Below are 12,925 nucleotides of genomic sequence, written 5' to 3' on the forward strand. Positions count from 1 at the left end.
GAGAGGAGGGTTTTCAGTTTTTATGTTTGGTAGTGGAGTATATCGAGGGTAAAAAAGTCCTCAAGTAACAGACCCGAGCCATCCAGCTTCGGAAAAATATTTCAGGGTTGGTATCAAACCAAGCTTAAAAAGGAGGACAAACCTCTAATTTTCTTTTTTTTTAATCATGACCGATTCGATTTCTTTTTTTCATTTTTCATTTTTTTTTTGATCAACTACCGATTCGATTTCGATCTCCTTAAAAACGTACCTTTTTGACCGCCTTCCATGTTAGTTTGTTACCAAATACGGATTAATAAGTCTCTCTCTCTCTCTCTCTCTCTCTCTCTCTCACCAAAACACAACACACAACCCCCCCCCCCCCCCCCCCCCCCCAACTACACCCATACTTCCTCTCCTGCGTCGTCTTCTTCACCTCGCACTGTCGTCGTGGTTCCCGCCAATCATTCTATTCTCTGAACTATCCAAAAACCTTATTTTTCTCACTCCACTCAGTCCAGGTAACCCAAAAGGAATCACCTTTTGATTTTGTAATGTCAATTTTTTCTGGGTTTTTTTATTTTTATCTGTGCTTAATTTTGTGTTGTGATCGGTGGATCTGTATCGGGTGCAGGTAAGCCAACATTGGATATATGTCCCACAATCAATCTAGGGCTGAGAGGAACGATTCATCACAGTACAGAAAACCAGGTCGATCGGGCAGCAGCTCCGGGCAGCCGAGAAACTTCTCGGGTGGTAGCGGGAAGGGCGGCGGGACCGCCCCTCCGTCGTCTTCTTTGACGACTAGTCGGAGGTAGATTATTAGCGTTTTTTCCGTTCTCTTGTTTATTCGTATTTGGAAATTAGGGTTTGTAGTCAGGGACTGCGCCAGGAAATTTGATGGAGGGGAGGCGGGGATTTAACAGGAAATTCTACGTAGTGATATTTTTTTTGGCCACTTCCCGTGCTATTTTTTTTTTTTTTCCACATTGTGCTATGACATTAGAGCTTAATGTATGTTTATAATCTTTAAATTTATGTCCTTGAAGCTCGTTGTGATTTGTTAGACGTTAAAATCTATGAATCACTGTAAAATAAAACGAAAATCTATTGACCACCCCACCCCAAGCCCTCCCTCTGTCCCTGTTTGTAGTGGATTTTCTGCTTTTTGATCTTTGATTTTTTTTTCTTTCTTTCTCGGTTATATTATAGCTTTAAGAAGTCTAATAACGCACACGGAGGACAATCTTGGGCAAGCGGTGCAAATGTAAATTCAGATTCTAATATTGCTTCTGCTGCCCGTACTCTGCAGAATGGTTCCCAAAATCAACCACCAGTACATGGTATGTATATTTGAGATTTACATTCCATTTGCACTAATAGTTTCTTGTATGAATCTATTTTACTGCCTGGAAATTCGGAATAGTGTTTTCCTTAAAGAAGGTAAAAAATTTCGTAAACATAATTGGTTTTAATCCTTGATAGAGCAGTAGCAAAAAATATTAATGTAGCCGACTTCAATTGGTTAGGACTTAGGACACATGACTCAGTTTGGTGTGGTTGGTTACAAGTTGCGACCTTTTTTATGTGTTCTTTTTGTTGGTGTAAAGTTTATGATTGAATGATGAGGTTGTCGGTTGTAATTGATTTTTCCAAATCTAGAGGGATCAGTAATTTTGTATCATAGTATGATTATTAGTTGATATGGTAGGCGAATGATATTGGTTTGCTTATTCTATACTTGAAATGCTACGGTTTTGTTCATTTCATTGTTCTTGTTTTAGGAGCAGCTGATGCCCCAGTCACAGGTGTTACTGTCAAGCCAACAGCTGATATGGCGCCTCAGAAAAGTGCCCAAGCTGTTCCAAAGGCTCCATCTTCTCAGCCTGCTGCTGTCAATGTTGATACGACAGCTCCTGCAACCCCTACAAAGGGTACATATTTCTAGTGCTCGATATACATACACGATTGATGTAGTTATTTTTTGTGAATGTTTTTGGCTTTTTTTTTTGTTTTAATCTCTATTAGCTTGGTAATAGTGTTTTCCAATGGCTTATCCCCAGGAGATACATCTAGGTCATATCCTCTTCAGTTTGGGACCATAAGTCCTGGTTTTGTGAATGGAATGCAGGTATATTAGTATTCGTAGTGTGTGTTGATTCATTTGCTTATGCTTTTCTGGACTGATATCACGCGGGTTTAGTTAATTGTTTGGATGGCATAGCAATTAATCTCTTAAATAGTCCTGTCTGATGGTAGGGTGTTTCATTTTGTTTTTAGATACCTGCTCGAACTAACTCAGCTCCACCAAATTTGGATGAGCAGAAACGTGACCAGGTTAGTCTGTTCTTTCCCCCTCTGGTCTGGCAGTTTGTTGCAGATAACTAGTCTGTTACAATTATGCTATCTTTACTCTTTTCTTGTTCTGTTTCGCGTGGTCATAAATTCTGATGCATTTCACTCTTCTGTCTATGCTAATCAAAACAATGATCTGCCGAATTTGAAGTTGGCATGAATACACCATGTAATATCTGTAGGTTTCTATATACCAATTGAATTGTGAAAAAAAAAGTTGGTTTGTATGGAGCCTCAATCGGTAGTTTCTTCTGGACTCTAAATGATTAGAGTATGTATTTTCCCTATTTTTTGTGTGTCTAAACTGCTGGAGTTATGAGTAAACGTAACTATTACAATTCTTGCTTAGGGCAAGTGTCAGTAACATTGTGTTGCTGTCAATTCAGTTTAGTCTAATGCGTTTGTTTGCCACTTTCCCCTTCCCTTGTGATTCCTGGACTGCAGGCACGACATGCTTCTTCCAGAACAATACCTACATTTCCAGTTCCATCTGTGCCTAAGCAGCAAATCACAAGGAAGGACGCAGGTGCTGGTGACCAATCTAATACTGGTGGGTCCCATCAAATGCCCAAGGCCATAAGGGATTCTCCAATTTCGTCTGCACCCCCTGTAAGCCAAACTCACAAGGCTTCTATGCATCCTATCCCTGGGGTTTCCATGCCCATGCCGTTTCACCAGCCACAAGTCCCTGTTCAATTTGGTGTTCCCAATCCACAGATTCAGTCGCAGGGAATGACAGCCACTTCCTTGCCAATGCCATTCCCAATGGGAAATGTTCCTACGCTGCAGCAGCAGGTATTCGTTCAAAGTCTACAACCTCATCCAATGCAGCCTCAGGGAATAATGCATCAAGGTCCGAACTTGAATTTCACAACTTCAATGGGTCCTCAGCTGCCTCCTCAGTCAGGCAATATGGGAATTAGTAACAATCTTCAATTCACACAACAGCAGGTAGCAAAATTTGGTCTCACCCGCATACCTGTCAAGATAACTCATCCGGATACGCATGAAGAGTTGAGGCTTGATAGAAGGCCCAATATGCTTAGGGATGTTGGGTCGACTGGGCCCAAGTCACGCCCAAATGTGCCACCATCCCAGCCTGTTGCATCCATTCGACCTCCACATTCTATGAACTACTACAATTCTTACAACCCCAATTCTCTCTATTTTCCTGGGTCAAGTTCTGTTCCTTTAACAAGTAACCAGATTAATCCCAGTTCTCAGGCACCAAGGATAAGCTATCCAATTAGCCAGGGCCCACAAACTGTATCTTTCTTGAATCCATCTGCTCATAATTCGAGTTTTGAAGTTCCTCATGATGTCCATAAGGCAAAATCTTCAGCACCATCAGCTTCTGTACCGGTCACGGTTAAACCAGCTGCTGCGTCACATGTAGAAAAGATTGCTGAGTCGTCACTTGGAACTAACCCACCTTCTGTTGAAAAGTGTGGATCGCCCAAATTCCTGGAGCAGCCTTGGGAAACTAGCTCAACTCTTCTTCAAAGGAATTCAGATACTCCATTAGAAAGCTCTTCACATCTGCCAAAACATGGTCCAGAACTGATGTCATTGTCATTGCCTGTTGATGGTAAACAGCATAACGCAGCATCTCCTTTTCCTGTGGACGGAGCGGTATCTAAAGCGTTGTTGTCTACCCCTCCTGTTTCCCTTGAAGGGTCTGCACCAGTTTTACCCCATAGTACTGAAGAAAGAAGAAGAGTAACTGTTAATAGGTCCGACTCCATTAAGGACCCACAGAAGAAGCAGATGAAGAAAGGACTTTCTCAACCACAGCGTCAGGTAATTGTAACGTGTTGGTTAGATCAACAGCTTATGCTTTTAGAGACTTTATGTATGCCATAATTTGTGGGTGGCTTCTCAATTTCTTTTGCAGGCTTCTGGACAATCTACCTCTACTTCAGGCTTGCCTTCTCAGACATTAGAACATGCTAATTTTCCCAAGAGTGGAACTGCTGAGACCATGGGGACTATAACCACTGTTTCATCTAGTCCTAGTGGATGCATTATCAAGTCCACCAGTGAACAGGTGGCCACCCCTAGTGTTGCAACTCCTGGCTCTTTAGGATTTATTGATAGATTGGACACAGATCAATCGCTAAAGCTTGAGACTCCCAGAACAGAAGAACAAGCAGAAATTGTGGTGAATGAAGGGCCCAGACAAGTTGAAAGCAGTTCTGAGACATCTTCAGAATCTGTGTCTTCAAAGTTTTCGGAAGTCATTACTCATACTAAACTGAATTCTGTGCTGAAGGTAACAACCACCTCCAATGAGGTTGAATCTGTCGAAACTGCACAGAAGGATTCGGAAGACCCCAATGGTCATTGCGAAAAAGACGATATGAAATCTGATAATTTAGAGATATCAGTTTCCAGTTCAACGGTGCTGGATGCGACAAATGCTAAAACTTCCTTATGTCCCAATTTATCTCCGCGTTCAAATTGTGATAATATGACTTCAACTTCAGAAGCCTCTTTTGGTAAAAGTGACAGCTTGGGCGGTAGAGAATCTGTTGTTACAAAGGCTGTTCTGGCAGATGAGGAGCAAGCTGCTGTTTCAACATCCCAATCTGGCTCCAAACCAGCTTCGAAACATGAAAGGGAAGTTACTGATGATGTAAGTAATATCTTGGGTTCTCTTACAGCGGCTGATTCCAAGGATATACCTGTCATAGAACTTAGTAGGTCAAAGAGTAATATGGGGAAAGGGAAGAAGAAAAGAATTAAAGAAATTTTGCAAAAGGCAGATGCTGCCGGAACAACTTCCGATCTCTATATGGCATATAAGGGTCCAGAGGGAAACAAAGAGGATATTGACCCGTCACAAAGCATGGTCAGCGCCTCTAGTTCTGATTCTAAGCAGGTACCAGTTGATGCACATGAAGATAATATTGGAGAAAGTGAAAAGAGCAGGCAGAATAAAGCTGAGCCAGATGATTGGGAAGATGCTGCTGAAATCTCTACTCCTAAGCTGCATCCTGTAGATGACGGAAATGCTGTCACAGGCAATAAGTATTCAAGAGATTTCCTACTAAAATTCTCAGAGCAGTGTAGTGATCTTCCGGAGGGCTTTGAAATTACATCTGATATGGCCGAGGCCTTGATGGTTTCTACTGTCAATGCTTCTAGGGAGTCAAACCCTAGTCCTGGAAGATTAACTGACAAGTCATCAGGGGGACCTAGACTTGACCGCCGTGGGAGTGGCATTGGCGATGATGACAAGTGGAGTAAAGTACCTGGCCCACTCCCTTCAGGAAGGGATCCCAGAATGGATGGTTATGGGGGCAATATCCGAACTGGCCAAGGGAGCAATTTTGGTGTTCTAAGGAACCCACGTGCACTGACACCTGCTCAGTATGTTGGAGGGATCCTGTCTGGGCCAATGCAGTCCCTGGGTTCTCAAGGAGGTATACAACGAAATACCCCTGATTCTGATAGGTGGCAGCGTGCTTCTGGTTTTCATAAGGGTTTAATTGCTTCTCCTCAACCTCCGGTGCCGGTGATGCACAAAGCTGAAAGGAAGTACGAAGTGGGTAAAGTAACGGATGAGGAACAGGCCAAGCAGAGGCAGTTAAAAGCTATTCTTAATAAGTTAACGCCGCAAAACTTTGAAAAACTTTTTGAGCAAGTCAAAGCAGTCAACATTGACAATGCTGGTACTCTCACCGGTGTGATCTCACAGATATTTGATAAAGCTCTAATGGAACCAACTTTCTGTGAAATGTATGCCAACTTCTGTTACCACCTTGCTGGAGAGTTGCCTGATTTCAGTGAAGACAATGAAAAAAAGATCACGTTTAAGATATTGCTTTTGAACAAGTGCCAGGAGGAATTTGAGAGGGATGCAAGAGAGCAAGAAGAAGCAGACAGGGCTGAACAGGAAGGTGAGGTTAAGCAGTCTGAGGAGGGAAGAGAGGAGAAGAGGATCCGTGCACGGAGACGGATGCTGGGCAACATCAGGTTGATCGGGGAATTGTACAAGAAGAAGATGTTGACTGAGAGAATAATGCATGAATGTATAAAGAAGTTGTTGGGGCAGTATCAGAATCCAGATGAGGAAGATATTGAATCTTTGTGCAAATTAATGAGTACAATAGGAGAGACGATCGACCATCCCAGAGCCAAGGAACATATGGATGCGTATTTTGATATGATGTTCAAGTTGTCAAACAACATGAAACTGTCTTCCAGATTAAGGTTCATGTTGAAGGATGCTATCGATCTGAGAAAGAATAATTGGCAACAGAGGCGGAAAGTTGAAGGGCCAAAAAAGATCGATGAAGTGCACAGGGATGCTGCTCAAGAACGGCAGGTCCAAGCTGGTAGGCTAAGTCGTGGTCCAGGGGTCAACACTTCAACTAGGAGTCGTCAACCCATGGATTTTGGTCCCAGAGGGTCAAGTATGTTTTCTCCTCCGAGTGCTCAGATGGGTAGTTTCCGTGGGTCACAACTTCGTGGTTTTGGAACTCAGGAGAGCCGATTGGATGATAGACACTCCTTCGAGAATAGGACTCTGTCGGTACCTCTGCCCCAGAGACATATTAGTGAGGATTCTATTACACTTGGACCCCAAGGAGGTCTTGCAAGGGGAATGTCCATCAGGGGACAACCATCAATAGCAAACATCCCTTTAACTGATGCACCAGGTCTTGGTGATTCCAGAAGAATAACAGCTGGTCTGAATGGGTACAGTTCTGTATCAGAACGGACGGTTTCCGGAAGAGAGGATCTCATGCCAAGATACATCCCGGATAGGTTTGCGGGTTCTCATGAACAGTCAAGTATACAGGGTCGCAATATGAACCAGGGTAACAGGGACACAAAGAATGCAGATCGCAATTCCAGTAGTTTGCCGGAGTCACCAACCATTCGTGGTCAGGGACCAGGTTTTGCGCAAAATGTTTCATCTGATAAGGTTTGGCCGGAAGACCGCTTGCGAGACATGTCCATAGCAGCAATTAAAGAATTCTACAGGTAAATATCTGGTCCATGCATGATTTTCGATAGTCTTTTCTGTTCGGTCCTTCGTTATTTGTCCAATGTCCTTTATAATTGAAATATACGGATTGAATTTCAATTTTTATCAATGAGATAAGCACCAATTTTTATATGCTGTTCTGTACTTCATACCAGTCCCAAAGCCTAATAGGTGGAGGTAGATATTCACCTTCCCTTGCGCTAAAATACAAAATCTTCATAAGTTTGATCTTAATTGTTAGAAGAAAAGAATCCTCTATGTACCGGCATTACATCAATCAAAGACGAGTGGGAGAAAAAACCCTAGCTTGAGTTCCATTTACGAAAAGATGAAAGGCACTTTGAGGAGGTATTCACCGAAATAAACTCCCCCCACCCCCCCCCCCCCCCCCCAAAAAAAAAAAAATAAAAATTGCTGTCTTTATTAAAAGGAAATTCCACTATAGTTCTAAAGAATGCTGGTTCTTCGCCTACGAATGACACTCATCAGACAAAGAAGGGCAACATCTCCAAACTTCCATTTTCAGCCATGATGCAACATGCTCTCTGTCGATATATCACCAGGGAAATTTGCAGTACCATAACTGATTTTGCGGTTGCTTGAACCAACATCAACAAATGTGGTCAATAGAGATTCCTAGAGATGAGATGTGAGTTGTGATGATTGTATCTGTGTAACGGACAATGGGAAAAGGACTTCTTATCAGAGATAGTAAATGAATGGGAGGATAAGGAGCGTATAGGTATTTCACCTTCCTACTGCACATTTGGACTAGGTGTCACTTGTTATGGTAATCCAAAATTGGAAGTGAAGCCCTACGATAAAATATGCAGGAGAAGTAGGCAAACTAAGAAGGCCCAATTGGTGCACTTATTGCTTTTTTGTTTTGTTATATTATGTCGAATTGAAGGCACAGGAACTTTAAAAAAGTCCCAAGTGCATTTACCGACCACAATCTATATGAAGTTGAGATGTTTAACCGTTAGGTGGTGGCATTTTAAATTACCTCGGGCTGGCATTATTCCGGTGATTCTTCATTGGCTGTCTGATTTCCTGCACTCTATGGTTGTATACCATATGCAAGTTATGCCCCAAAGCTCTCTTTTCTCATGTCATGACGTGGGATTGGTTATGACGTGAGTGGTGTTGGTGATCTGTGTATATGGTCAAATCAAAATAGGAAGAGGCTTGACTACTATCTAAGTTGGTGTTCTGTTATGACTCAAAAGTGATGGTTTAGTTACGACTCATAGTGGTTATGAATCAAAGTGATTTTGCTTATGCCCCTGAGTAAGTGTATATGGTATGTGCACTCAAAAGGTGGTGCATATGGTATCAAGTCCCCTTTAAACTATCAACTTCATGTGAAATGTTTATGTTAATCATGGACTGTATTTCCTGTTGTGTAAACTCCCATGTTGTAGTCCATGTTTTGGGCTTATCATTGGTTACATAAGCACGAGTGCTTATGTTGGATTTCAATGCTCAATTGGATTACTTATGGTATCCAAAACAAACTTGCAAGTACAAGAATACCAATTAAGAGTGTTTTATCTCAATTATTTCAGGTTGCCATGCAAGATGTATTAAAGTTGATATATTTCTGTCTGAGGATTAATGTTTTAGGAGAAAGTAGAACATCTATGGTGCTACATTGAACTGAATGAATTTATAGAACCTGTCTACATTGAACTGAATGATACCTTTTCTCTAATTTTTGGTTATGGATGATTTTCTTCCTTTTCCAAATAGCAAAAACGCCATTTAGGGTGTTTTCTCCCACCTGCTAGGAACTTAGACTTGGCTGCTCCAATCCAGACTTGCTCTTTCCCATTTGCATGGTTCAGCTATCATATGTTTTGTGCATGCTCAAGGGTAATCTGTTTGACATAGGATTACAAATGATTAGCTAGTTTCCTAAACTTCAGCTTTTTTGGTTTGATCATAATAGCTGTGGTGAAGACAACATATAATGCTATTTAGGGAACTATTTATCCAATGTATTTTCGACCAAATCTACAACTTTGTTGTGTGAGCTTTGTTCTGCGTTGTGGGACTTGTGGTCTGCAAAAAGACTTTCTATATTGTCAATCTCCTATAGTGGAGGCCCTGTTCTCAGATATATTGTCATTCTGTTGAGCGCTAATACTGAACTGTTAATATTTTCAGCGCCAAAGATGAGAAGGAAGTTGCACTGTGCGTAAAGGAATTGAATTCCCCGAGCTTTTATCCCACGATGATATCTATCTGGGTCAACGATTCTTTTGAGAGGAAAGATATGGAAAGGGATCTTTTGGCCAACTTACTCATCCACCTTTCACAACCTCGGGATGGCACGTTAAACCAAGATCATCTCATCAGAGGGTAAAGAAAGGAAAATTCATCTTGTCATTTAAATAATCACTCCTCTGTCCCACTTTGTTTGCCCAGCTTCACAATTAACGACATCTCAATTTTATTTTTATTTTTGATAATTTTCTATGGTCTACACAAACTGATTGACATCTTTTGATTGGTAGTAAAAAATTCTGGAAATCATTCACGAAAGCACATTTTTTTTATCCGCTTATGGGGAACGACTGTCGAAAATGGACAAACACCATGTAACGGAGGAAGTAATCTGCATGCCTTCCTATCAGTTTGAAGCTCTTTCTGACTTTATTTTTGTTCAGGTTTGAATCTGTTCTTTCTACTTTGGAAGATGCCGTAAATGATGCCCCCAAAGCAGGAGAATTCCTCGGCCGTTTCTTTGCAAAAGTTATTTCTGAAAAGTTGCTTCCATTCTCAGATATAGGGCAATTGATATATCAAGGTGGGGAAGAGCAAGGAAGTCTGGTAGAGATAGGGCTTGCGGCTGAAGTTGTCGGAACCATCCTGGAGACTATCAAGTCAGAGAAAGGAGAATCCGTCGTGAATGAGATCCGTACAAGCTCTAGTTTGAAGTTTGAGAAATTCCGACCTCCAGATTCTAAGAAATCGTGGAGACTAGATAAGTTTATTCATTAGAGGATAGTGATGCTCATTGTACGTTTTAGTAGTTAGGGCTTTTCAATCAAGCAGTAATATGGGGATTCAGAATATGAGGGGTTTGCCCTTCCATGTTTTGGTATTATTTTCGTATAAAATCTACAGCAAAAGGTTCAGTTGGGCATCCAAATTTTGTTGCTCTTTTCATGGCATGAGTTTATGCTTGTACTTGTGATCCAATTTTTTTGTACCCAGTAATGGAATTACATCTTTTTTGCTCAGGGTTGCTAGGGTACTGAGAAGGGATTTTGGAGTGCTTATACCACCAGAAGTACATTTTCAATTCGACTTGCAATAAGATGGTACAATCAATACCTGCACAATCCGGTGGAATAGGAAATGTGATAATGAGCTATTGAAAAATAACACGAAGTGGTGGGGATGATTACACCAAATGTTTTTCAACCTTCAAACCATATCAGCTCCATCCGACGTAGATAAGGGCGTTTATGAAACGTCCAAAATTGCTCCAGAATTTTGGCTAAATTCAAAAGCGATTTTAGACGTTTTGTAAACGCTCTTATCGATGTTGGATGAAGCTGATTTTTTACGGAAACATTAAGCAAAATATATTAAACAAAATGAGTGGTTTCAATTATCTTTGTTGAACATAAGACGCATTGTCTATGCATAGATTGTTGTACCAGTAGCAGCACTTTCTTACAAGTCCAAAACACTTTTCCCTTTACAATCAAATTGAGCATACACGAAGTGAATACAAACACAAAGTATGTTAGAATCAAGAGAGAACAGTAGAGAATACACAACACAAGGAATATGTTGCTTAAGTCTGAGAATACATTGGTGGAGGCCTCCTCTTTATATAGAGTGAAGAGAGGCCTAGGCTGGGAAGGTTCCCAGAAGGTAACTATTACAGACATTTATTATTACACGAGTGATACATCATGGCATCTTTGAAAAACTACTAATACAAACACTTCTGGTGGAATCTCTCAGACCAGTACATCACGCCTAACTACGTTACACATATGGACCCATATGAAAACAATACATTTTACCACTTCCTAAAGGAATGACATGACTAAAAGTAAAGCAACAATTATCTTGCTACTTTTATTTTATTTCACTTTACATTGCTCCCTCCGTCCCTAAATAAGTGTCCGGCGCGCAAAATTAGGCTTTACAAAACATGCATATTTTTCATTAAAAATTTTAATTTTTTTTTACAATTTAATAAAACTCATTGCTATCTATTAATTTGTGAAAAAAAAATTAATTTTTTTAACGAAACAAATGCATTTTTTTGAAGGCCTAGTTTTGCGCGCCGGACATTTATTTAGGGACGGAGGGAGTACATAAACATACACCACACAAAAGAAATAGTTGTCATGAGCACATGGTTGTCACTCTGCATCATCTGAACCACTCTCTCTAAAATAGTCTTTAGTTTTATAAGTCAAGTAATAATGGTCCAAAAGATAGCGAATATTCTGGCGCCACTTTTCCGGATATGTATCATTGAATTTCCAATTTGCAGTTTCATAATGGAGGAGAGATGAGGGAACTTTTACAGGCGTCAATCCATAGAGTGAACACAGTTTTTGAGTCATGACAAGATAATTTCCACTGTCGATCTGGATTCTCTGAGACTCTGGATATGCAAAAAGAAATATAGTGTGATACTCCTTCCGCCAAGTGATAGAACCATCTGGATTAGGAAGACTCCTATTGTTGCAACTTGTCCAAAAAGCAAATTGGAGATTCCTGCCTGCGCTGTTAGGGATTCCTCTGATCTTCTGTTGCCAGAAGGATATACTTCCGAAGAGCAAGAGGAATTTCAAAAAAAAATCTTCTGGAGGATGAATCTGATTAAATGCCGCATGTGCTAGATAAATAAATACTGCTGATTTATTAAAAAAGACACTTATGGTATAAATATCTACTAAATACCATAAAAGGAGGTAGGCTTCTTTCTTGAAATAAAAGACATTACGGTCATATATTTCCAACTGGGTGAGAAAGGGGTAGACAGGATGGAAAGGTAAACCTCCCATGGGACCTTCATTAGGACCATACTTGAAAATGTAGAGATGTTGAAGATTTTGACACATTTGGACACACCTAGAAAGAAGGGTTAACTCTAAAATATGACACTAGAGGGGGACAGAAAGATTAATTGGGTGGAAACAGGAAATCATTGAAAAACAACCATGAACAAATGAATGTGATTTTGTTTTTAAAAACTGGTTAATTTCCCTTTTGAGCCTTGACAGAAAATCTGGGAGAACATTTGTTTTTCCTTTTATGTGAATAGAATCAAAACTCTAATTGGAAAACCAATTTGCTCATCTGAGCAACTGTACCTTTGGAAGATGCTTCTGTTTGAATTTGAGCACGCTCATCATATTAGTCTCAATTAAAAAATGATGACCGATTAAATGAAATTCAAACTTCTCAATACTCCTTTTGTAAGTAGAGTGGTAATGAAACTCTAGAGGAGAGAATGCACCACTCTTGTATCCACAGATTCTATGCTTTTGATTTGTATTTTCTTCCAAAAGAACTGCACCCTAATATAGATCAGAGGCATCTGTCTGAAGTACTCTT

The 12,925-nt window shown here is 40.5% G+C and overlaps 1 protein-coding gene across 5 annotated transcripts; it reads left to right on the top strand.

Annotated features, from left to right (window-relative positions):
* Positions 1 to 277: 277 nt before the first annotated feature.
* Positions 278 to 10,481, top strand: LOC131318977 (eukaryotic translation initiation factor 4G-like). Of its 5 annotated transcripts, none has more exons than XM_058349060.1 (10): positions 278 to 500; positions 614 to 793; positions 1,192 to 1,322; positions 1,764 to 1,913; positions 2,043 to 2,110; positions 2,260 to 2,316; positions 2,779 to 4,134; positions 4,229 to 7,326; positions 9,500 to 9,694; positions 10,003 to 10,481. In XM_058349060.1, the coding sequence occupies exons 2-10, from the start codon at positions 633 to 635 to the stop codon at positions 10,334 to 10,336; spliced, it is 5,550 nt and encodes a 1,849-aa protein (XP_058205043.1). In that variant the 5' UTR covers positions 278 to 500; positions 614 to 632; the 3' UTR covers positions 10,337 to 10,481. The 5 variants fall into 5 exon arrangements, with proteins under 5 accessions (XP_058205043.1, XP_058205058.1, XP_058205067.1 ...); XM_058349075.1 differs by having other exon boundaries at positions 368 to 500; positions 2,046 to 2,110; XM_058349084.1 differs by having other exon boundaries at positions 368 to 500; positions 1,770 to 1,913.
* The last annotated feature ends 2,444 nt before the right edge of the window (positions 10,482 to 12,925 follow it).

The sequence above is a fragment of the Rhododendron vialii genome, chromosome 1a (genome assembly GCF_030253575.1).
Source record: "Rhododendron vialii isolate Sample 1 chromosome 1a, ASM3025357v1".
NCBI classification, from domain to species: Eukaryota; Viridiplantae; Streptophyta; class Magnoliopsida; order Ericales; family Ericaceae; genus Rhododendron; species Rhododendron vialii.

Excerpts from the sequence above, each read along its gene's own strand:
- LOC131318977 (XM_058349060.1), top strand. The coding sequence starts at position 633 with ATGTCCCACAATCAATCTAGGGCTGAGAGGAACGATTCATCACAGTAC. Across the intron at positions 1,323-1,763 it reads AAATCAACCACCAGTACATG|GAGCAGCTGATGCCCCAGTC; the intron begins GTATGTATATTT and ends TTCTTGTTTTAG. Across the intron at positions 2,317-2,778 it reads ATGAGCAGAAACGTGACCAG|GCACGACATGCTTCTTCCAG; the intron begins GTTAGTCTGTTC and ends CCTGGACTGCAG.